Source organism: Phaenicophaeus curvirostris, chromosome 2 (genome assembly GCF_032191515.1).
Source record: "Phaenicophaeus curvirostris isolate KB17595 chromosome 2, BPBGC_Pcur_1.0, whole genome shotgun sequence".
NCBI lineage: Eukaryota > Metazoa > Chordata > Aves > Cuculiformes > Cuculidae > Phaenicophaeus > Phaenicophaeus curvirostris.
In genome coordinates, this window is record NC_091393.1 from 44428671 (window position 1) to 44455078 (window position 26408).

The 26408-nt window shown below is 40.8% G+C and overlaps 1 protein-coding gene across 1 annotated transcript in view; it reads right to left on the reverse strand.

Moving 5' to 3' along the window:
- THEMIS (thymocyte selection associated) overlaps positions 1-25275 on the reverse strand; it is an 80619-nt gene extending 55344 nt beyond the window's left edge. Inside the window, exons 1-3 of the mRNA XM_069851837.1 lie at positions 25085-25275; positions 9430-9588; positions 531-989 (exon numbers count right to left, since the gene is read on the reverse strand). Of these exons, the coding sequence (XP_069707938.1) occupies positions 531-989; positions 9430-9588; positions 25085-25175 (709 nt within the window). The 5' untranslated portion in view covers positions 25176-25275. The remainder of the gene's footprint in view (positions 1-530; positions 990-9429; positions 9589-25084) is intronic.
- Positions 25276-26408: the final 1133 nt, after the last annotated feature.

A 26408-nucleotide genomic window follows, 5' to 3' on the forward strand; every position in this document is an offset into this window, starting at 1 on the left:
TCTTTTCTTATTACATTCTATTGATACTTGTTTCTGTGATAGGGTAAAATAATATGGTTTTGCTTTATGCAGCATCCTCATCCTGAAAAATAAATAGCAGTTGAGTGTTTCGCAAGATGTATGTTTATATTCTTTTTCTACCTTCTAGCCATAAATGAGCAAGTGACTTCTCCATGGCGAAAGTCTGAGACACAAAGAAAGAGGATCTGAGAACTGAACATAATTCCTAAGCTACACTTTTTCACTATGCAATGTATTTTCTTTGCAGTGATGATTTAATAGTAGTGATCAATAAAATGGCTGTAGAAAGAAATGCAAGGTAACTATCTGAATTAACAGCTCATAAGGAAATAAGGCAATATTAATTTTATCTTTCTTCACCTCAAAACTAGCATCAGTGGCAAATAGAGTTCAGTAATTCTTGACTAAACTGAACCCTTCCTGCTTATTTCAAGCAAGTTTTGTGTATTTAAGGATACATTCCTTGTTATACAAAACCAAACAGAACATTAACTTTGATTTCTACTTACATTTCATTACTGCCTGCACTTCATATACAGGTGTGAGAATCAAGCAGCCACCAAAGTTCTCAGGAAGCGGATTAGAGGAGTCCCACATATGTAAAGTATTGGAAAGTTTGACAACACGGTTTCTGCACTTAGGGATTTTCCATTCTGCAATTTCTTTTAAGGTGTATATCTGGTCATCTTCACACTCGTAGAATTTTCCTTCTTGTGAAAGGGGCAAGGTAAAGGAATGAGTCTGGTTATTTCTGACCACACCACAGTTCACAGCCATCATTCCATTGACCTCTTCCATTGAGTTGAAGGTGATCTGCTCACCATGTTTAATAGTGAGGTTCTCCAATTTTATATCCTCAGGGCTGTAGAAACATGGATGGCCAAATCTTGTTGGTCCAATAGAGACTTTTCTTGTAATTTCTTCAACGCTGGTGTATGGAGTTTTATCTGCCACAACCTTATAAAGACCTAAGAACAGGTAATTTGTATTATAAAAATGAAAACATATGAAGGAAGTAATGCCAAATTTTAGACTGTGAATGCAATAAAAATGGGGAGCAAAGTGCATCAAACAATTAATAGTTGATAGTTTGGTTACTAGAAATGTAGTTCTATAAAGACAATGCCAGCTACATGATACAAGTGATAGGTGGCCTGAATTAGCCTTTTCTACTCTGCAGCTGGTTTCTGACATCCAAAAATTTTGTGTCCATGTTAAAAAGAGAAAAAAGTTATTTTCTCTGCTACAGAAAAAAAGAAAAATTATCTTTAATTCTTATCTGTCTTCTCATGACGCCAATCTTTAAGAAAAAAATGAATACATAGTATGAGGAAAAGCAACATTAATGTGATAAGTAAAATGCAGGATAAAGTTTCTGGTGAAAAATTGTATTATGTATTCTTCCACACACAGACTGGGGACTCCTAGAACAAATATATTTGAAGACACATCACAAATAAAAAAGTAACACCTACAGGTATGAATGAGCAAAAGAAATTGATTTTAGCATATTTGATAGCTCAGACCATCAGATGGAGTAATTCAAAGCTTGGGTGTTGTGGCAATTAAATTGCTGAAGTTCTGCAAGGCAGAAACTGCATCTGAGCTTCTCTGTCCCCAGGGGACATTATTATTTCATGTTAATCATGCCCCTTGGAGCTGTCTCATTAAGAGTCCACATTGCAAGAAAAATATGTACTTTTCTGTATTTGCCTGAGTGTTTTTATAGAGGAAGATGAAGTGGATAGTTTAGAGGACTAAACAGTAGGATTTAACTGAACTGTGTGATTCAGCTGTCTTCTTCCCCAGGCATGGCAGCATGAGTGCTGCTCCATGGAATTACATTGCAGCTTCCTGGGATAGGCGTTGACAAGGCTCTCTTCCGAGTGGATATAAATGAATGTAGAGGTTATACCTAGGTGAATTTTGCAAACAGGGGGACCCATATAAATTAATCAGTAGCTCCATCGACAGTGACAAAGCAGCCAAACTCCCTGGGACATGGAGTTTCTCCTTGCTTCCTGAAAAGCCAACTAGCAGAAATCCTATAGCACCTGCTGCTGCACACTTTTGCTTACTCTGGACTACACAAAAGGCACTATCTTTGTGATAAGGGAATACTCCTACTTTGGCAGTTATGGTGCATGGGGTTGGGATTCAAGGACTGCTGCCTGGCACCGCTAGAGACTTTCATGGCAGCTCCACATCTCATGAATGGTTTCTGCCATGTCTACAAAGGTTTGTGTCCCATCCACCTGCCCCCAGTTTCTACTGTTGGAACTGGGTCCACACTGGCTATAATTCCTTTCTTGTGGGAACCAGAGTGCGACAAAAGGGCAGGATGTCCCAGCAGATACCTGGGTCTCAGCAAGCTGGGATGCTGCCACAACACAGTTCCTATTGGATGCTGGGAAGACACCCAAACTCTACTCTAGACCTCCTCTTACAGTGGGATTCTTAAACAAATTAAATTGGTGGATTGCCCCACTTAAAAATAACCTCCAATTTGCTTTTTTGTCCCCTACCTTTTCCCTTACCAAGTACTACCCACTGACCACGATCAACACAATGGAGGGGCTTGCATGGATGCAGGGGCACCTTAAGATTATGTTCTTTAAAAAAGATATATCAAATCAATCCTTCCACCAAAACAGCCATGGGGTTTGGGTGTTTTGCCACAGAACTGCTGTAATTCCTGTTTCACTGTAACAAAAACCACTACTTCCACTTCATGGTTTTAGCACCCCTCTTGATGTTATAAAGTTTCTGTCTGTTGAGGAGCTTTTAACTGAATATATCACCAGATCGGGCATGTTTGGTTCTAGGTAGCCCATGAGATCACTAGGATCAGTGACAACTAAGAGCTCTGAAGGCTTGTCGCCAGCCTAAGCAGTAAAGGTCCATCTGATCTGCTGCAGAGATAGTCACTATTTGTGCCTATGTGACTGCTTCCTGCAATTCCTTGCCTTCACAGCTGTCTGTATGACAGCTAGCTTTTCCTGTGCAAAATAAGTACCCTTGTGCAAATACATTCTCTATATGTGTCCTCATTGCAGCACTACGGGAAAGTCATCAGGCCTTTTTCTGGGCCGCAAGGAAGCCACATCCATGAATGTAGCTGCACAAGTACAAAGTACAATTTCAGCACACTTTTCTTTCTCACTGTATTTTTAATGTTTCTCACAGCCATTTTTAGCAGAATTATTAACAAGCAAGTTAGCTACCCCAGTCCTAATCACTACTGGAGCTGTCAGTGCAAATCAAGACAAACTGGTTTATCAGCATTTAGAAAACATTGCAGTGACAAGACACAAATGACAAACTGAAATTAAGGAAAAGACAGCATCCCCCAACCAGTGCTCCAGTGTCATGCTTTGACAGTACAAGATGGGCATCATCTCCTGGCAGTACAGGGGGAAAGCAAATAGGAATATTTTTCATTAAAAAAATATATTCTAACTACATATGATGCATCCCAAAGGCAATACCTATGCTTACCCATCTGTAATAAAGGAGCATGCGTGCTGCCCCTAAAAACCCCCAAGGACTGCATTAAAAAGCCTCCATAAACTATGTTGAAAACCCATTCTCAGTTAAAAATATTTGGTGACGTACAGGTATGAGAAACATTCGTCTACTCTATGAGTTTGACATTAGACTAAGGTGCTGCTAATTTTGCTGGGATTACAGAGCTATTTGGAAGCCAGCTATTTCAGCAACAAACTGATGAGCACCTGAGTTGGAAAGCAGGTTTCATATGGAAGCATAATTACCAGATCTTGTACAAAACTAGACAACTGATTATCCCTTCAGGCCCAGGCAGACTGACTTCGTCAGGGTTGGGAGCAGAAAAACCTTCACTTTCCATTTTGCTGGTTTTCTTAATTTTGGTAACAGAATGCTTGCATAGCCAACGAAAGAGCCATGTGGCCTTGCATACTTAGCTCCTATATTGATGAGACCCATGAAGCAGAGGTGCCTAATAGCCACCTGTTTATGTTTATGAGTATGTAAAGCTCCATATGTTTCTCTCTATATAGAGAAGAGGTGAATACATAAAAAGTTATTTTGGTATGATGGATGAAAGCCACTGTGATTCCTATCTAAATGCCATAATCAGATATGATATCTTCTCATAATGCTCTCCTCGCTAAAATACATATTTTAAAAAAAAACCAAAACAACCCAAAGGCCAAACTTTATCTGGAACAATTCAGAACTTTATTAAAATCATTATGAATCAAAATATAAAGCCAAATGTTTTCAAAACCTAAGGCAGTAAGGAAATGTCCAGAGTAGGACACATATGGTTGATTTGAGATGCTAAAGTTTGGACATTTTCAGGTAAAAAAAAATGTTTTCCACTTTTTCATAAGTCATAAAATTACCGAATCAAATTCACTTCGACCTTCCTAATACAGCTTGGTGAACTATTGAGGGGAAAGAGAGATGGAAACAGCAAACCTGGAAAAAACGTCCAGCTGGTTTATCAAGAGCTAGCATTACCGTTCCTATATATCTAATTTCTAAGTGTAATCTGGTCAGCAACCAAAGTGCACTGATGTCCATTGGTTTTGCAGAAAACTGCAGTCAGAGGCAAGAATAACTATGTATACATAATAACGTCAGGAATGTATAACTATTGTCACAATCCCTGAATCCTCTGCACCTAATGACATTTCACTAGGTGAAGTGCCTGCCTAGCCATAGTATCATAATTAGTAAGACCCAAGTCTAATCAGCCCATCTTTTCCAAGAAAAGTTTTAGGCATTGATGTACACACTGAGAGAGAGGAGGTTCGGGAATCTGAAAAAAAATATTTTCACTAGGGAAGGAAACTACAGCCCAAGGATCACTCATTCAGTCATGTAGGAAAACAAGTTTTGATAGAATGATGGTTTTACCACCTTTTTACAGAACAGTATATCCATCTATCTTTTACTGCTTATAGAGTGATAAAGTGTACCTCCCTGTAACTTTATAGACTTCCCACTTTCAGTCTTAATTAGAGTCCTGAAGGCAATGTGTATCCTTTTTATTCTTTCTTTTTCTTCTTTTCCCCACAGAAAACTGAGAAAATCAGTACTTAAGCTCACATAGTAGAGCAGCAATAAGCCTTCAAGGAAAAAAATACAGCAGGAAGACTTTCTGTCCCAGAGTAGGAACTTCTGTTCCTCAGGGTAATGCAGAAGACTGGAAAGAGCTCAATTCCAGCTTCTCTGAAGATGACTTGATCACTATTCCACTTTCCCCTCATCTTCACTACCCATTCTGCTACCTCCTCTGCTCTGTCTGCTTCAGCATCCTCGTCTCCCCATCCTGCCCCAAAGGTTCTCTCTCCTATTTCTTCATCCTCTCTTATCAAGATGACTGTGCTAGTGATTAACCCCTGGTTTTCCGTTCATGCGCTGCATGGCCACGGACAAGTCTCCTGTCTTGTGGCTCACAGGGTCTGAGAGCTCGAAGGGACAATCATGCTCAGCTACATGTCTGTCAGACCACGTAGGAATGAGCAAAAGCAACTGCCACAGAACTCCTGAGAACAGGAACAGTTCAGCAACATTTCTGCAGAAGAAGTAATGTAACAGAACAAAATGAAATCATTTGTGCTGGCACATAGGTCAGCTGTGTGCAAATTACCTGTTTCAGCTAATTTGTTAGTAGTGAAAATTGTAGTTCAAAATGCTGTTAGATGTAGCCATTGAAGTGTCTAGAGTAACAGTAGACTTCTTTTTTACTGAGTTTATGAGCATAGAAAGAATAGCTTGGCCCTCTGGTGCATGAAAAAGAGCAAATTAGAATGAAGATAAAATGAAATAACACAGATAGTGAACTTGCGATTGCAGTGGTTTCTCTAATGCAAAGGGCAGATTAGGCCTTTATCAAGGATCCGATTTGCCAGAGCAGAAAAAAGGAATTCTGTAGTCTGCAAATACATTCAGAAAGGCAAAGAGCAAGGCTCATTTAAAGCCAATGAGCCCAGTTCTTCACTCACAGAGATGCTATCCCCAGAGTAAACTAGATAGAAGCATTGCTTATTTATGCCAATGCGCACAGAGTGAAAGGATACATGGGCCCATCGCATGCAAATGATAACTCACAACAGAGAAAATGGAAAACAACATCAAAGCAAAAGATTTCTTCACCTCAATACTGGCAAGATTGTATTGTACATACAATGGAAATATAGTGCTAGACTCCTAGAGACTTGTGGATATTTTTATTGAAGTAAGACAATGACAGTGTGAAAAATATCATCTGCGATGTAATTCTGGGCTTTTTTTTCTGGAGAGAGGGGCAAAGCAGCACTGTTGTAGTGTAATGTTTTGCTTAAAGCTTAGCATGTCTAGGTAAAGCGAAAAAGGCAAAAGTCAAGAAAAAGCAGACTGGAACATCTTGGCTTTGTAAAGCAGAATCATTCTTCAGCCAAGAACTAAATTAGACAAATGACAAATTTACATCTTACCAAAAGGCTCTTGAATGCATAAGAGTTCATATACAGAGCGAAACAAGAGAGCAGGGCTCCCTGTTGGACTAATAAGAAGTGTCATTATACTTCTCTTCAGTGCTGCTGTTCAGCGGTATCCATGATATGGAGGATAATAATAAATCTCAGGAAAATGAACTGTGAATTTATTTTTCTAGTGAAATAACCCAGTCTTCTAGAACACTAGTTGGGAGAATTCACAAGTATGCCTGCCAATTGTAGTGATAAGACCATATTTGAAAAGGTGCTCAACAGGGCAACAATATCCAAATGCCAAGTTGTAAAACTGATCACTTGAACGCAAACAAATCTGGATTTCAAAGTTCAAACATTTGAAATCACAACTCATTCTGTTCTAAAAATCAGGATATTTAACATTAATAAAGGCAGGATTACTTTTATCGCTCAGTTTTGTTGGATATTTTAGGATTCAGATGTTCCAACCTGCCAGTCAAGATACTGAATATAATATTTTTTATGTATATATATTTTAGAGGTAGAAGAAATTTTAATAGTAGCAAGGAAGCTTGGATTCCAAGAAAAATACTAAGTATCTTGAGAGTGTATGATACAGTAGTACTACAATATCACTAGATAGCCGCAGATAATTAAACTGTCTTTGATCACTACAGTTGGGCCCTATCAGTGCTTGAAAACAGCATTCTAAAAGTCTTTTTAACAAGTGGTTGTACAAATGGTTCTGATTCACCAAGTAAGAAATACATGAAAGTAAACTGAGGATCTACCGGTGAAAAGAAAATTATATATAGGATTATTTCAGAGAGACATCTGTGTTTTGGAGATGGAAAATAAAGATATGGCAGAAGATGCTTTTCTGTGGAATTCAGAAGAAACATTGCATTCCAATGAACTTTTACAATTTATTTGCTTCAAGAAGTGTGTCTTGTCTTCCTCTGCAGAAAAAACACAAACCAATTTGGGCATTGACATAAGCTAAACCATATACATGCATGTATGGAGATCTGCGACAAGTGGTGTCCCTCAGAGGTCCATACTGTGACCAGAGCTGTTTAATATAGTTACATCAATTATATAGGCAGTGGGATTGAGTGCACCCTCAGCAAATTTGCAAATGACACCAAGCTGAGTGGTGCAGTTGTCACACCAGAAGGACAAAATTTCATCCAGAGGGACCTGGACAAGCTGGAGAAATGGGCCTGTATGAACCTCATGAGGTTCAACAAAGCCAAATGCAAGGTGCTACACCTGGGTGGGGGCAACCTGTGGTTTCAGTACAGAATGGAGGATAACATGATAGAGAGCAGCTCTGCAGAGAACGACTTAGGGGTACTGATTGATGAGAAGCTTGAACTGGCAGAAAGCCAACCGTATCCTGGGCTGCATCAGAAGATATGTGACCAGCAGGTCGAGGGAGGTGATTTTCACCCGCTGTTCTGCTCTTGCGAGACTTCATCTGGAATACTGTGTCCAGGTCTGGAATCCTTGACATAAGAAGGATATAGAGCTGTTGGAAAGGGTCCAGAAAAGGGCTACGAAGATGATCAGACGGCTGGAGCACCTCCCATATTAGGACAGGCTGAGAGACCTGGGCTTGCTCAGCCTGGAGAAGAGAATGCTCCGAGGAGACCTTTTAGTGGCCTTCCAGTACCTGAAGAAGGCCTGTAAGAAAGCTGGGGAGGGACTTTTTACAAAGGCTTGTAGTGACAGGAGGATGGGGAATGGCTTTAAATTGGAAGGGGGAAGATTTAGATTAGACGTTAGGAAGAAATTCTTCACCATGAGAGTGGTGAAACACTGGCACAGGTTGCCTGGGGAAGCTGTGGCTGCCCCATCCCTGGAGGTGTTCAAGGCCAGGTTGGATGGGGCCTTGGGCAGCCTGGGCTGGTGGCATGTACCTGCCTATGGCAGGGTGTTGGAACTGGAAGATCTTTATGGTCCCTTCCAACCCATACCATTCTACAATTCTGTGTGCACACATTCTAACATACTCGGCAATACCTTAGAAGATCAATAAGGTTACTAAGTCAAGCAGTCATATACTAGAAAATACCCATATTATGTTTCCCTGTGCAGCATCAGTTTAATCTCCCATGTGCTTGCAGTACAATAACGTTTGAATTAAATTTTTACATACTTTATTTTTTATTTTTTTTACAAAACAATGGCATTATCTAGACTCCGGGCCAAAGTGAGTCCTGGATGTAGTCTCAGGCTCTTGAGGGCTGCTTGGTGCTTGTGCCTGCTCTGTCCCAGTCTTTCCTGTCCAGAGATGTCCTGCAACGTCTCTCACAGACCTACACATGCTCCCCCCAACATCCCACTGGCCTTCTTTTGCTGTTTTCCAGCCTGCTCATCTCCTTTCCTTAGGGGGTCCCATAAGTTCTTCTCTATGAAAGATTTGAAGTGTTTTTTAAACAGAAAAAAAACATCCATATTCCTCTAAACCTGTTTCCAGGCATGGAACAGCCACTTTGGCCACTGTTATTAAAATAAATCATAAAAATAAACCCAAAATGTAACAAAGTATTTGAAACGGTTTCTATCCAAAATAATAAACCAAAAATACAGTAATAGTAAATAATTCTTAGTCTGAGCACACAGCAAGGAAGACTTAGCTCAGACAAAGTTTGGCAAAGTCATAGGTAACTGAAAAGGAGATTTTTGTAATAATTCTCACACTGAGTTGCCTCAAGTATAGAAATAATTACTACCAAATATTATAACATTAATAATTTCTATCCATGCTTGGAAAATAACTAAGAGTTGAAATTTTAAAATGAGCTCATTGTATCTTCTGCCATCTGATAAATTTGTATCCTTGACAGCTGAGTTGTAACCTCAAATAAATATCAATCAAGACAGTAAATCAATAAAACGAACAAAGGTGATTAGTCAGGGTTATAATTCCTCAAAAACATGTATTCATGAAATACCATACCAGGAAAATTTAGTGGTAATTCCACTTTGGCTGAAAACCGGCTGACTTCATTATTCTCACAGATACTCGCTATGAGCTTATTAATTTTGAAGCCAATAACTTTAATGACTTCTCCTGTTGACAGGCAACATTCATTTCCAAACATTTCATAGATGGAGCCTGAAAAAAGAATACAAAAGGAAAGAAAAGCATTATTCAGCTTTTTCTCACTTTGTCAAGTATCTTTACCTTTTTGAATGAAGCAAAAATTCTTAAAATAAGTTATATGAAATAATAATTTTCCTGCAATAACTAACCTAATTTTCATTTTCTTCCTTATTGTCACAAGCAAATCCATCTTGTGACTTCAATGACCTCTAGATCAGCTCTCTGTGTACACTGTTCTTAGACACCTGTAAGGAGAACAAGGTCTGGAAAGCCTACATTTCCAAGTAATTAGATCAAAATGGGAGGAGGCAGGGCATAGAATCACCTGGGTCATGAGACGCTGCCTCCTGAAATCAGCAGGCGGTGGAGCTTGAGCAGGAAAAGTGCCTCTGCACAGCACAGGGCATAGAACATCCCATAGGAAATAACAGACTGCAGCAGAAGGAAAAAACCCATAGCGCTTAGAAGGTTCACAGGGAGAGTCTAGGAGATATCAAAGCGCAAGCAACATTTGAACTTTCTGTAGTAGTGGTAAACTTGATGGAAGCACAAGAAATTAGAAAGCTAGCAAATTAGCAGTGGTAATCCCTGCCCCATGCTGAAGTGAGCCTACAGATTCTGACCTGGCAGGAAAAAAATTCCTTTTTTGTCTGTGTTGTTCAGAAGTTTGAGTGCAGGAACAGGACAATCTGACCAAGCATTTCAGAGCTTCCTCAGCAAAGCCTGGAACTGCAGCTTGCCTTCCCAAAAACACCTTCCCTTCTCCATTCTTGTTGTGGTCTATCTCTGCTGTTTCAGAAGTGGGAGCAGTGGGGAAGAATGAAGCAAAGCCAAAATAAAAGCCAAGTTATGCAGAAGAATGAAATTTCTTCCTGGTGCCTGCAGGGGATTAGTAGAAGCTTTGAACCACAGGATTAATTAATTATATATACAGGCAATGCAGCAAATACATGCTGATTAAATCTTTCAGTTCCATTTGTAGACAGAATTACATTGAACACAGAATGTCAGATATGTTGACTTTAATGCTAGCTTCTTTTCTTCTGATGCCATGCAGTTCCTTTCAAGCACTTGCCAGGCTCTGTCCTGAAGTGATGTGGATGTACTCTTTCTGAAATCTCATCCCAGAACGTCATTTCCCTCGTGGTGAGAAACCTTATTCAGATTTCCAGTCCCAAGGCACCAATGAGTGTATTCATTTACTCTGCTATAAGCAGTCCTCTGCTACTTAAAGTATTTTTTTTTCTCATTACCATTTCTACTTTCCCCAAAGGGTTTGCAAGGTTAATTTTGCCCTTCCCTAGTCATATTTTTGACAAAAATCTAGAAGAAACAAATTCTCTTTACCTCTTTTCAGAAAACAGATTTTCTTTCCCAGAATCCCTCTAATAGTCCTTTCTTGCATCTTGTTTGGTTTAAAGTATTTTCCTTTTTTTTTTTTTCTAACCTAAGTAACCAGGATGTTTTCAGGCAATGACAGGGTTTAAAATCTGACCTCTGACTATACAGTAGTATCAATAATGGAGATGGCCTGTACTGAAATGCCATTGCCTGCAGAACTTACTTCTCACAGAAAGTAACGTTCTTTACTCCACAGCAGTCCTTGGTGGTGGTAGGGAGAAAAAAACAAAGCCTTTTTTTCATTTGCCAGGTGTCATATCAGAAATACAATTATTAGCTGAGTGATTTTCCTGATGCTCACTCAAGATCAGTTCCAGTCACAGTCATAGCCTGAGCTAATAAGCATCTCTTACTGAGTCTGGAATATATTTATCAACTCTGCTGCAGTTTGTAAGCGGCAGCACTTGGTTACTACCTCAGCCTCACTGGAAGTCACAGGGACACCAACCTAAGCAAAAGTTACCCTGATTTTGGCCTAAATCTAAGGTCTCAGCAGCACACCACAGAACAATGGGTTTGCGTCAGGACAGGAGTAGTATGACAGTAACACTGAGCAACTGGTGAAGTTTATCCTGTTGTGAAAACATGTCCAGGCAAACCTGTCTGTTGCTTTTGCGATGCTCTCACAATTGAGAAGGACACCAGGAAATCCCCTGCTGCTCCCCTGAAGAAAAGTACTGATGCAAATTTTTAACCCTATGTAGAAGAATCTAGGCTTAAAAAAATTAACAAAATTTAGAAAACCATGTGAGGGGTGTTTTGGGCAGGCTAGATGTGACAATGTTGCCTGGTTTCTTTTGTTGAGAATACTACATAGGATCAAGGGGACTGCTGTACCAAAGTCCCCCAGCAGGCTACTGCCTTTCCGTTGCACACCAGGATGATGACTAGTACAAAGATGTTCTGGATTATAGTGCCACGGAAATATCAACCACAGTCAGGTGAAAGAACCTGACGTTTAAGCAGCCTTTCAATCAATCTGGTACTAAGCAGAAGACCAAGAGAGCTGCTGCCCTTTAACTGAAAAAAAACCAATCTGGTTTTCTTACTGTAAAAATAGCGCCCAGTCGTTTGCTATCTCTTTAGTCCTTGAGCAATTCAACACTGACTAACATGATGTCTCCACTGGATATTGCTACAGCTCCCTTCAGGAGGCTGGCTGCTGTTCTAATAAACACATGAGGAATTATCATAGCTCTCATTGCTTTAGCTGAGCTCCACAGTATACTTTATGACAGTCAGAAAAGTGTATGTGCAACACTTATTTCATATTAGAGTGACAGAGAAAGATTGAACAGCCGTGAAGAGGGTAATATTCCTTTTGTGCTGAATGACCTCACTCCTCACATCAGACACAGTAGAGATCACAAGCTACTGAGATATTATTAGATACACAGAATCCCAAAGGACCCAGAGTGATGAGCTCTGCATTACAGAAACATGGAAAGATGAGCAAAGAATTCCAGTATTCTCTGAAAAAATATTTGTGAAAACCTATTAGAAATGGGAGCTCATGGTTTCTGGAGGTTTTCTTTCTTCAGTACAGCTTTAGATCCTGCTTCTCCAGATTTACTTATTGGAAAACAGACCCCTAGAAACCATATGGCATATGAAAGTAGGCACGTTTGCTTTCATCTCTGCTAGCCTTTGTAAACGTGCCCCTCGATACAGCCAAGCCCCACCATGGACCCATATGCAGGCAAGTGCTCCTCCGTACAAGCACAGGCACCGAGCCATGCAGGTTTGGCAGCCTCCCTGGCGGTGGTTGATTTTCAAATTACATAGTAGCTGGAATACAGCAATCCAAGCAACATCCCTGAGGGGAAGAATGGAGCAGTTAAGAGGCAGAACTCCTTGAAAAAATGGCATGGTTGAAGAATATTTAACCACTACTTCAATGTATATCTGCAGCAGAGTGGTGCAACCAAGAAGTAAAGAGGAGAGTCAGAAGAGGGCCCTGCTTCTGATCATGGCTGGGTCTGAAGAACATACTACTTTTATCAGGGTTGCTTTTCTTCAGGCACAACAACTTAACCACAAATTGTACTGCAGAGAGTTTGAGAGGTCCCGCCCTCCGTCACAAAATGAAAAGTATAAATGGCATTTGCGAACGAGTGGAAACACTGATTAGTTAGTGATGGGTCCAAGGCTGAAGATCCAATCTGGCAATACCCATGGGAAGAGACAAGCTCAGCCAAACACTTAAAACCAGATGACTGGGTGACACAAAAATCAGCCTTTGACAAAATTTGCAAAACATGAGAAATGCAGATAACAACCTACACAGGGTAAACGGTGGTCTGACATTGTAGAGATGGCAGAGAATCTAAAACATTGCAAGAAAAGGGTAAAATACATAAGAAAAGAAAAAAACATATTCGTAAAAGAGAGAAAGCACCTGAGGCAGACAAGCATATGGAGTTCAAGCTGGAGTCTACAAAAAGTATTACATGGAGCTGCAGGCTCTGTTTGAAACATGAAGAGCCAAGATAATGCATTCAGAAAAGTGATGGATTATAAATGCCAAGCTGTGAGCCACAAAGCGTGTGCATAGAAAAGACACACAGGGCTGTCACAGCACCTTAACTCTCAGTGTCCTTCCTCAAACCAAAATGTAACATTTTTGTGGAAAACAAATGGATCACACCTCTAAAAGTATCAGTTCTAAGAAAAAGCAAGATGAAAGTTAAAACTTGAGACAAAAGCTAACAGTTTTAACTAAAATAATTTTTTAGAAAGGGAAATCAGAGATGGTTTTCCTACCATCAAAGAAATAAACTATCACATGGATAACGCTTTGTAATAATACCAAGCGAAGTGAACCCCTTCTTGAGTTAAGAAAAAACAGGAAGAAAGAAAAGATGTATATTCTAGCACTGTCAAGGAAGGAAAGGGCATTAAACGGCTAGGAAGGATGTCCTAAGTTTTCTAGGCAAGTGAGGAAAGCTCTTAGCAAAGTAGAAGTGGAGAGTGCGCAAGTATGCTGAGACTAGTGGCTGTAGGATGGTACCATTCATACCAGAAGAAAAATCGGGTAAATTGCTTGTATAACCACTGCGTAACAGAGGTATGCCCCCAAATTTTCCATCCAACTGAGGAATCATAGAACCACTAGGTTGGAAAGGACCCACTGGATCATCGAGTCCAACCAAGTCAGGGACCAACCTCCAACAGCTTATCAGTAATAAAACTTGTGTGTATGAGTGGAAAGACAGATAGATAGATATGTATATAAGTATGTAGGTAGATATCTACCTAAATGACCTCTATCATTGGGGACATGTAAAACTTTTAATTGCCTCCCCCTTTACCAGATTAATTTGAAAGAGACCAAGAGGTTGAGAGATTATGAAGGTGAGAGGCTGACTAACAGACCAAGACCATGATTGCCAAAACCTCATTTTTAATGATGCCATGATAAAAAAAAAATCATTAAAAAATGAAACTCTGCCAGCCATACAAAAACAGATTCATTTTTGGGGGTGTAATTGCACATACAATATTGATTGTAATTACATATTTGTCTGCAACTATATTGCCTTAGCTCTGATCTTAGCCCTTGCTTGGCAGTTTGCCTGGAATAGTACAATGAAGATTACATTCAGACAAGAAAAATGTTACCTTTGTGATTTGTCTTCTAGGCATTTACAGCAAATATTTGTGGTGATAAAGGGGAGGGAAACCACGTGTTTTTTAAAAGGGACAATAAAAGTTCCTTTTCCTTTAAAAGCCATGATAATTATTCTTAAAACATTGTTAAAGTACCTACTGTGTGACAACTTGACCCTGAAAGATTTTACTTCAGCTGTGTGATGTGGACACACACATATAATATATTGGAAAATGAAATTAAAATTAAAATGGATCTTTTAGTACATTTATTTGTTGTTGCACAACAGTAACTTTGTTTTTCCCACTCAAGACACAAAGAAAGTGTAAAATGTTGAAAAAGTAAATCAAATAACCTTAAACACTTAATCTTTTTGATTTGAGAAAGACGTATGCAATATAATGCAAAAAGCATTTTAACACAATCCAGAAAAAAGCAGCTTATTTACAGTGATCAAACAATTCCCCTAAAGGCTGTAATTAAAAAGCTTGTTGCCTTTGAAACCACCTTTTCTGGATTTTTACTTTGTTCAATAAGAAACACATTTATACCCTTTCATAAACTCATCTCTAGTTTGACAATCCATATTAGCGACTGCTGTGATCACATCAAAGCAACCATAACAATTGCTTCAATATCTTTTTCCTTCATCTTTTCTAAATGCTAAGCAGCCACACCACCATTCTCCCTAACATGAGCCCTTTATTTCATTAATTTCTCATTATAGGCACAAGACAACTAATTTTTGTTTAAAAATAACAATGTAAAGTATAAATACAGGGAATGCCTGAGATGGACAGTACCACTGAGAGAAATACCTTGTATTGTAAGGTAGAAGAGCAACTATCTCAGGGATAAATCCCTTTTCCCTCCTAGCAGCTTAGAGCCTCATTTGCTGACTGCTGTCTGCATGAACTCTTCACTGGTGCTGATAGGAAGTGTGGCTCAAAATCAAGTCCTTACTAAACACCAATAATGCATCACTTGTATGTAACTCCCTTTTGCTGCATGCCTCTGGGCAGTTTAGCAAAGAGCACGAGGGAAAGCAAAGCAAACGAGACAAAGGCTTAACTAAGGTAGCACAGAGGATCATTCAGCAGAACTGGAGCTCAAGCCCCGGCTGGCTGACTCCCAGTCTGTCTGCTACAGGATGCTGCTGAACACTTCCAAATATCCCCCATTTTTTTTCTTTAAACAAAGACCAAGCTTTTCTCCTAACAAAAACAAATGACTTTGCAGTCCAAACACTAGTCATTGACTCCCCAACCCCATGAGTTTGAATCCTTGAAGGAAAAATTTCTCCCTTTCATCTCTCAGTAGAACCTGCTGAATTCATCTCAGCTGGCAGGCTGAGTGGTCTTTGAAAGAAGATCCAAAGAACCAGGAACCTGTCTGCTTTGCAGGGAGATGAAAGATCTCCCTGCATGTCCTGAAAGAGTAGAACTTTGTCCCAGCGGCCTTTTCCCAGTGCTTCTTTCTCCACTATTATGTTTTCATCAGTTGTCCATAAGGCTGCTATCTTCCTGAATCAGAGTTGACTCTGTTTCGGGGGTTGCTGAAATGGTTCTGCTTTCACATAAAGACATGATTCCCCGGTGCAGCCGTTCAGCCAGAATTACGATAGCCTGCTTTCCCCTATGACGTAGCTAAGCTGAAATCACAGTTTTATTAAGGCTGCTGCGGGCTCCCAAAGTAATATGAAGGGCATAATGTATCTATCATTAGTGTCAATAAGAAAGATATCATTCTTTATGGGCTTTATTTGGGGGTTAGCCAATTGTTTAGTGTTTATGCCCTTTGGCAAGAAAAGAGATGCAGGGAAGAGAGTTTTGCATAATAACTTTAATCATATTGTACTCTGATTAAGCAATGGGGAAAAGCAACTAGGTGAGAAGTTAGATGTTTGGGGTTTTTTTTCCTGTCAAATACCTCCTGAGCACCAAAGATGCTAATCAGCATGCTGGAATTTCCCCACTGAGCTCAAATAAACCAGCATCTTGGGGAAGATAAAACAAGGCTGAAAATCATATGCACAATGACAGGCAAAGAAGGAAGTATGCCCCAGCTTATCTTTCTAACCTCGGACTGTGAGAGCAGCAGCAAATAGTATAAAGCACCTCTATGGCTTTTATCCACCCCTTCCTCCCAACCCACAGAAGGTTCACCCACTGCAAGCGGGTGAGCCCAGCTCCCTTGTGCCCAGACAATATTCCAGGGGCTCAGGGCTAAGAGTGAACACAAAGGTGGTGTGAATTTGTGTAGAAGATTCTCTATCAAGTGACCAAGAAACTTACTCGGCTTTCATAGAATCATAGAATCATAGAATAACCAGGTTGGAAGAGACCCACTGGATCATCAAGCCCAACCATTCCTATCAAACACTAAACCATGCCCCTTAGCACCTCGTCCACCTGTGCCTTAAACACCTCCAGGGAAGGTGAATCAACCACCTCCCTGGGTAGCCTGTTCCAGTGCCCAATGACCCTTTCTGCGAAAAATTTTTTCCTAATGTCCAGCCTAAATCTCCCCTGGTGGAGCTTGAGGCCATTCCCTCTTGTCCTGTCCCCTGTCACTTGGGAGAAGAGGCCACCACCCTCCTCTCTACAACCTCCTTTCAGGTAGTTGTAGAGAGCAATGAGGTCACCCCTCAGCCTCCTCTTCTCCAGGCTAAACAACCCCAGCTCTCTCAGCCGTTCCTCATAAGGCCTGTTCTCTATCCCCTTCACCAGCTTCGTTGCTCTTCTCTGGACTCGCTTTGTAACGGCTCTTCTCTCTTTAACATGTCCTAAGCAATAAAGCTCTGCAGGTTTGTTCACTCTGAGACACAAATACTCCGAGGAGCTCCATTGCTGAACTGTCATGGAAGTAAACTCCTTTCAAAAGGCTCTGTGCAAAGAAGTCATCTTATCCTGATCATATCTAATTATGCTGCAGAGGATCTGATTTTTGCCAGCACAAAACCATCAAAACCCCAAACCTGTAAGATTTCTCTTTTGCCATATAAAGTCAAACTTTAAATGTCAAGTGCTTTAAACCATTTCAATCATAATGGAATTTTTTAAAAAATTACTTGTGCAGTTTCTGATTTATTCCTTCCCTGATAGGTTTATGGCCTTTATTTTTTTGATACTTTCTTCTGACTCTCATCAATCCAGAGGGCTCACACTCTGCATGTGGCAGCAGAGCTTTGTGCGTGCAGCACTCACTATAATGGAAAGAGCAAGTGAAATCACAGTTCCAAATGCAGCATCTTTGACCTTTTCTTTGGGTTTCCTCAGACGAGTCAGAATTACTGAAGCAACGGAGAGAATATCAGAAGCTACTTTTGAACAGCATTAGTCACTGCTTTAGCTGTTCATGATTTATTTAGTTTTATTAATTTCTTTGCAGCACTAATTACTTCAACAAGGTATGTTTATTGAAGCGTATGTTAAACAGAAAACCTGTGCTTTCTTGGAGTACATGTAAGAAGGCTGCTTAAATTAAGTTTCTAGATCAGGCCAAAGTGTCGAGCACTTCACAGGTGAAGCTCAGAACTGGAAACAGGTTTAAGCATCTTCCCCTACTGAGATGACAGCATGCTGCCCCTTTTCCCATTACCATGTTTTCAACAGCGCTAACCAGAAACAGTGAACCTAATGCCACGTTTCCTCATGCATAGATTATCAGGTACTAGAAGACAAAAGTACCCCACAAAAGCTCAGAAACAATGTGCGGTCATGGGCTTGTGTATCATGAGATGTTTCTCCCAGATGTTCCCTCCTCTGTTGTTCTATTGCTATAGCTATCCCCATATCCTCCCAGAGCACAAGTTTGTGAAAACTGTCTGGGTATTTTTACAGGATGGTAGGTTAATGGGTAGGGAAGCAGGGCCTCCTGCTGCAGACTTCATCCTCACTTTCCTGGAGGCCCAAGTCCAACAACAGCCAGCAAGCCCTCTCCAACAGCACATCAAGGGCAGCTTCAGCAAGCCAAGGCAGGGGGGTCAAGGCAAGCCAGACAGTTTGGGTATTCTGGCAGCCTCCTGCGCCATCCTCTGAGAGGCTGAATGTCACAGAAAGAAAATTCCCACAAGGAGGGCGCTTTGCCCTCAGCGCCAGCTACACAGGGTCAGATTTTTCTCATTGTGTCTGGATGAGTCATCCCATTGAGGGCAGCAGCATGAAAAAAATGAGCAATATTTGACCCATAAAAGCCAGGTTTTGTTCTAACATTCCATTCACTGAAGGGCACTTTCCTTCTTGTTCAGAACAAAGCATTTTTGAAGCAGCCTGAACAAGTACAGGAAAGTTTCAGTGGTACATATTAACAGAGAAAATTTACCAATATGCTCTGACTACTGACCACAAAAAAAGAATTCAAGCTATCTGTTACTCTTGCTGTACGTACACCTCTTACTCTTAACAGCTGAATCAAGAGTAAAGGAAACAACTATATTGAAGGGCAAAAACCCCTGCCCACTTTTACAAACAGATTTGGCTTCTACCTCTGAAAAAATAAGATAAATTAGTAAGTGCAAACACTATGCCACAAATTTCTACCATTTGATGTGCAATTCTCCCTTTGGCATGCACTCAACTGATACTCCAGTCAGTAAAGGCACAGGTCATTTTTATTGATCTTCCACCTCTGAGAAACACAACCTCAATTATCTTCATCATTGCTATTCAAAGCTGTTCATGCTGTAGCCTCTGTTTAAATTGTCTTGTTGCTTTTTATAAGAAAAAGTGCCTTTATTAACCCTGAAGAGACAGCTTGCTAGTTTTATTCATATGTATTACAGACTGCATATCCTAGCTTTCATCGATTCACTGGCATTTCACACTGATAAGGGAGTGGGATTTATTCCCTGAGGTTGGCTTAAAAATAGTAAAAAATCTTTCCATCCTACATGATTGTTTCTGAACTATATCAGTGTTGAGAGTGATTTCCTGTCTAAATTAGGACTAAGGACAGTGGAGACCTGATACGCAAGGATTCCTCTTCTACTCCGTTTGCCTAGCTGCAGAGTTGGGGGGTTAAGGTTAACAGGACTTTTTGTAAGTGGTTTTGGTGCTCTGCTGCTGGCCAGCAGAACTCATTGCTCACCTAAAAGGCTCACAGAAGCACATGCTGGAAAGATGCTGCTTCCCAGTAACAGAAGCAGAAAGGGTAAAATTGAAACTGCAGAGAGCGTGAGCAGTTGTGGATATGCAGCCAGCAAAGAAGAGCCAAGAGGAACTGTGCTGATAAGCATGTTCATGTTCTTCATGAGTTTTGAACAAACAAATAGAGTTTTGAAATGGAGCTATTCACACTCCCCAAACAAGAAGCAAATCCCAAAGGGATATTTTTTTTTTTTGCCCTTGCCCCTCATGCAGCTGTCAGAAAGCACCACACAGCCACCCTGAGCAGGGATCCCCACCTGGCAACACTGAGCATCTTTAACTTCTTTAGGTCTGAAAGGGCATTAACCAACGATGTATATGTGATCCCAATGTTGTCTCTTCCCACCATTTTCTCCCTGCGCAGAAAGACCTGGCACTTTCCAGAGCCCTGAGAGAGGGAGCAGAGAGTGAAACTTAGACTTACGCCTCGCTTACAGCCAGCTGCTTCACTGCACTCCCAGTCACAGAATCACAAAATCACTAGGTTGGAAAAGACCCACAGGATCATTGAGTCCAATCATTCCTATCAACCACTAAACCAGTCTGCAGAGATGGAGGCTGCTGGCTTACTGATCCCTTCTCCCCAGACAAAAAGCACACAGCATAAACTTTCACAAGAAGTTTCATGGGTCTATCATAAGGAGGAGATGTCCTGGCACTATGATTTACAAAATACAGGTGCTGCTTTTGAACAGAAGAACTGCAGAGAGGAGCTACCAACTCTCCTCATACTATAGCAAGTCCCAACCCTTGGGAAACTAATCCTATTGCTGATGTGTGCATTTAGCTCTATGGAAATGAAGAAAAACTTCAGTGTGGGATTTCTATTTAGGAGAGCAAAAATGGGAAGGGAACATGGCTAGTAGCTAGAAACAGCAACAGAATAGCTGTCTTGAGCAATTCTACATTATTCACAATTGAAGTTTGACACTTTTCACTGTCCTGCCACTTGTTAAATTAAGCCTGTAGAATATTAAATTAAATTACCCATAAAATAATTACATCATTATTAAAACAGGCATAATTTTTGCAACATAAAGATGAAAGCCCATACTTCCATGCTATCTGTAAAAATCAGTGGTGATGCAGTACTTAGTTCACTAAACATCAATATTGACTAGTATGTTCAAAGAAAAATATTTAATCAATCAAGTTAGTTTCCAATGGAGTTTCAGTAGTTTAATTTTTTAATAACATATTTTAATGAACTATTAAATTGTCATGTACTTCAGTCTGTACTGTAGTTCCTTTCTAATCAGTGCTGATTACTAAGATATGTGCATGTGGGAAACCTGCTTTCATTTTGTAATCAGTCTTCCTATTCCTTTCAAAGATTTAATGGTCCAGTATTGTAGCAATGATATTATGACTGCAGAGTCCAAAACAGCTGCCCCAAGAAGCATCCCTGGGGTTTGCAGTACCAACCTCTCCTTTCACTTATGTTTCTGCTTTCAAACTAGAGCTAATAATAATTTCTCCTCTTCTGTATGGTCCTTTGAGTGTGATGAATGAAAAACATTTTAGAAAACTCAGGGCTGTTACTAAAACCCCCATGTTCCTGACTCTGCAAGGGATCAGACTACTGTAGCCTGTGGCAGCAGGTTGGGGCTCTGACTATGCAGCCACACACTGATGGAAGGAAAGGTGACTGAGAACACAGAAGTGTGAACAAGCTTCTCGAATTTTGGCTATCCTGCCTGAAGAAAACTGGGTAAGGCTTCAACCACCACCGCAATCCAGATGCAGCATGAAAAGCACTGATATCATCCCAGGGAAACACTTCCCTCTGCTTCAAGCCAGGAACAGAAAACTGAATAGTAATAGAGCTTCCTCTGAAAGGTATCTAGGTTGCAGTGAACTACCAACTGCAAAAGTTCAATTGCATCTGGTGAGTCTCTTCCAACCTGGTTATTCTATGATTCTCTGGCTGAAAGTATTCTGAATGGAAACAGGGTCTATATAGGCCTGTTCACTTGCAGTTTGGGGAGCTACAGTTACATAAATCATAATTCCATTAATGGCAGCAGGAACATAATTTTTTAGAGGCCAGCAGAGAATAATGGTGGAATGGTTGAACACAGCATTTGATTTCATTTTACTCTCCAGCAAGAACTGCAGCAGGCAGGCTTGAGTTTGAAAACAGAGACTTAGACTGCATTTGGTGCTTGCTACATTGGTGTGAAGGCAGAGAGGGACCTTTTAGAGCTTTTACTTTGCCCAAGGGCAAGTAAATTCCCCCTTTCCCTGGAGCTCGACCTTGCAGCTTCTAATAAAAATGCCTCACCACATGTAAAAAGATACATTCATCCTTACAAAGACTTACAGAATTATGCTTTCTTTACACTTCCAGAGGTACTGAAATTCTGTCAAGAAGAGTAAGGCTAATTTTAAAGCCCTATATTTGTAAAGGCATTTAGACCCAAGGACAACGTGCGCAAAATGTTGGCTTCTTATCACATTGATTGGTATAACCTTATGTTGATGGTTGCAGCTTTGATGCAACAGCTCTAGTAGACTTTAGTAAATTGTTATTTAATTCAGTAGCTATTTGGTGTACTTGGTTAAACTGATAGTAAAAAACATTGCACTTTTTTCTGGGGTTGTGGAGAGGACAATATACATAGCATATACATATGTACAAATTCTTGCTGTTTTGAATTCTTATATCAGAAAACTAATCATCCCTTGTAACCGACGAGTTTCAAACAATTTCATGTAATGCTTTCACAAATAAATCTCCCTTACTGTCTGCATGTTGTGCTGAGACTGGTTTGAGATTCCTATGAAATCCAACTCCATAAGACAGCTAATCCAAGTAGAAGTCAGCTGACCAGGCTGACTTTGTAGCCATTTGGGAGCTACTACAATCAGTGCAGGAATCTCTGATTTGGTCCCTGCAACCATAGCAATAAGCCCATGTTCCCAGTCAATAGATCTGCCATTACACACAATGTGATTGCTGGTGTACTGCACGTGGTAAGAGAAATCAAAAAGGTTGTTGTGGGGGCAGTGGAATTTACCAGGAAAGGACTAAAGAATGGTTGTCCTAATGGAAATTCAAAGTGCATAAAGCGGTCCTCTCTCCTGTTTAGCAATATAACAGGAGTTACTTCAGTCTCTCTCCAAAGCACTATTCTCCCTTCAGAAAATGCAACATAAATCATAATGCCCTCACAGAACAGTGAGTTCACCCCTGCTGCCAGATGCAGAGGGAAGTAACATGCTCAGGAGAACCACACTTCCTCTGAAACAAGGAAGGAGAAGAGAGAGAGAGGAACCACCACAAGCCTGGTAGTGGGCATCAGGGTTTCTAAGTACTTGCAGGCAGTCTGGGGATGTTCCAGCTGTGAGGGGAAGGAGCCAAGCAGCACATCTGTATCAGCCTTACTCATTATATAAGCCAGAAACACCTACATGCATGTTAGGGTGGCACCTAGCCTGCTGGTGGAAACGTGTGAGTACAGTTGAAAGGAAGCCACGAGGACCAGAGGACAGGAAGAGGTAATGATGCTGAAGACTGAAAAGGCATTAGAGCAGCATAAGGGCTCTCTGTTTCAGTGCAAACATGCCCAGGTCACTACAGCACATACCACTCTCTCCAAAAGCCGTTCAGGTTCTTTTCATATAGACAGTCAGCAGCTAATGGCCTCTTTCTCCTCACATGGGAGACATTTCTGTACAATGGTCTGTGGGCTACGTCTCCACCACTTTTTCTCCTTGCGTGGAAGGGTTTAGACAGTAAATAGAAGCGCATGCTGAAATACTCTTGTTCCAATGATGTAGTGGTACGAGCTTTACTATGCATTAGCAGCAGGATGCAGTCTGTTGGGACTCAGAAACCTGCCAACAGCCGAGCTGCTGTAACTTTATCATAGCCGTTTTTATATACATATATATCTCACAGTATTTGTGTACACATGTAATACATGCATTACATATATGTGTGTAAAAATATGTACGTATAATTTGTATTTTTATTACCTCTGCTTCCTAGGTGTGTGAAAAGAGACAAATATGGAGACTGCTCAAAATTATGGAGGTTATCTTCCATTTTTTAAATTCCACTCTTTATCACTTAGGTATTAGCCTCCTTATCAAGAACTTAATTCACTTGAAGTTCTTGGGCCATTTTAAAATTAAAAACTTGAACAGGCCACACATCAAAGATGAGGAAAAAGCATCTTTTCAAAAGTTTCTGGTAATTTTTGTGAAGTTTGTTTCCCAAAATGCTTTTTTGTGTATCAGTACTATTCATGTGTCCTAGGCAGTTTCCAGAGCAGCCAGGATGGGCACTACACTACCATCAGCTTACATATGACCTGCCCAGTTTTCTTTCCACCCCAAGAGGCTGTTTTCGTGGAAGGAAGAATCACCCACTGGCCACAGCACTAAGCTTGCAGCTCAGATTTGCCACAGCCACAGATAACAGCAACCACCTTCTCCTACTGTGGAACAACATGGAGGGGTTTAGGTTAAAGCCAAGACAGATATTGTAGATCCTGAAGCAGGTGTTTGGCTGAAGTTGAAGCAGGTTTCAGCTCATTTCATAAAGCCCATTTTGTTTTATCTAGAGTGACCTCAAGTTTCCCCTTGCAGTGGCAGGGAGGTAACTTTCTTTTCCTACACTAATACATGGATCTAACAAGGTGTTTTTCATTGGCATTGAAGCCCATGCCCCGAAAAGTGTAGAACTTCTCCCTCTGGTGCAAGCGTCTTTACTATCCTTCCACTATGTTTTGTGCACAAACAGAGCCCAGCAGTAAAAATACCATGAAGAGAACTGCTGCAGGAAAACCCAGCAAAGTATTGCCCCTCTGATGTTCCTATTATACTTGTCCCTTCATACTGTTGCAAATCTGAAATACACCCAAATGCAGGGCAGAACTTCAGGAAAGCCTTATAGTCCTTCACAGTCACTTTCCAGATGCTCTGGTTCTTTATTTCTGAGATACAAGAACAGGTCTTTGTGCCAAACACAGAAAAGCAGAGCTAGGTTTAATCAATTAACCTCTGTGACGTGATTTGTGATTACTGAATTAATGACTCAGTATGAATGCACAGCAAATTTATGACTTATTCCAATAGTCTTTCCAGGATACAACAAAGACTAACTACAGCTCCTTCCTCACAGCTTAGGAGAAGACAAGATGCACACCATACCAAATTCATCTCTAAAGCCATTGATCATTACGCTGGTTCTTCACAGAGAAGATTACACAGCTGGTGGGAAACTGCTGGGACACAATTCTGTCACCGTACTCCCTCTGCCTCCCCAACACCCTGATCCCAAGAGGGCCCTAATCTCAAAGTCGGACTTGGAAAGCCCTGTCAGAAAGTACCCAATACTTACCTTGGAAATAGATGCCTGATTGGATTTCGAGGACCCTGGGAAGGGCTCTGGGGTCCAGAGAATGAATGAACTTCTCCAGGGTACATGCCATGGTCTGCAGCAAGGAAGCATATGGGTTTGGCACGTAAAGACCAGTGAAGAGCTTTTGAGGCAGCAACACTTGCAGCTTGATGCATGCTGCTTCCAGGAGAGCGTGGGGCTCAGTGGCAAAGGGGAGGAGTGGCATGGGGAGGTACTTTTGCTTCCTCCCCTTGGTGGCCACTTCCTCCCATAGATGCAGCTGGAGTGGTGTGAAACAGGAGCCAGAGGCCTGCTTCCAGGTTGGGGTATCCAACCTTACCAAGTGTCCATGCCAGGCTAGAATAGGTGCAAAGGGTTGCTGTGGGTACTGGCCTCTGGAAGGGGCAGGGGGACCTGCCACAAAACTCTATCCTTTGGTGATGGTTATTGACCCTGTGAAAAGAGGATACTGAATATCAACCCTGCCTAAATCAGAGGGAAAAATAGTCACATCTGGGTGGGGGTTGGATGGACTAGTTTGTTGTTTGTTTTGGGTTTTTTTTTGTTGGAGAACTGCAGAATAGTTCAATGTTTGTTATCTTCAAAACCACAAACAGCCTTTGAAGAAACTAAACAAAATTATTTTGTTCTGATGCTTGGTTTTCTGCCCTAAATGCTATAGCTGGATTTAAGACATAAAAACAGAATACAAATGACTTTGTCATGTAAATGGACATTAAAACACTCTGTTGTTATACCAAGTGGCCAAGACTTTTTAATGTCGCCAGTGACTTGTGGGGATATGAATTTGAGATGCTGCACCTGGGAATGAATTTTAAACACCTCAGTGTTTGTCCTAGCTCTGCTGTTCTGAGCCTGATCAAGCACTGCTACTGCAGCAACACTCCTCTGAAGAGCAAAACCATATAGCAAATAAGTGTCAGACTCAGATCACTGGGAAAACTGAAGCGACTATGATTTTATGTTCCTTTACGCTGCTCTTCCATCTCTCCCTGAGGTGTCAAAGAAAGTAGGAAGCATGACACTGTGACAAAACAGTAAGCCAGATAACTCTACCGTTTATTTTCAAAAACTCCATAGCTGCATTTCATCTACTTGTAATAATTTACAGGAGACTATACAAGCTTCCTCATATACCAAAATGCTTATAGTGAGTGCCCAGGCCTTTGAGGTGTCAGGCTAACTATTGGGTTTGAAGAATTTATTGACAAACATTGCTCCAGAGAGTGTGAAATAGGTTTGATAAGCATAGAGCTTGCAGGTGTAGTGCTCACTATTGGCAGTTGCTAACACTGCAGGTGGT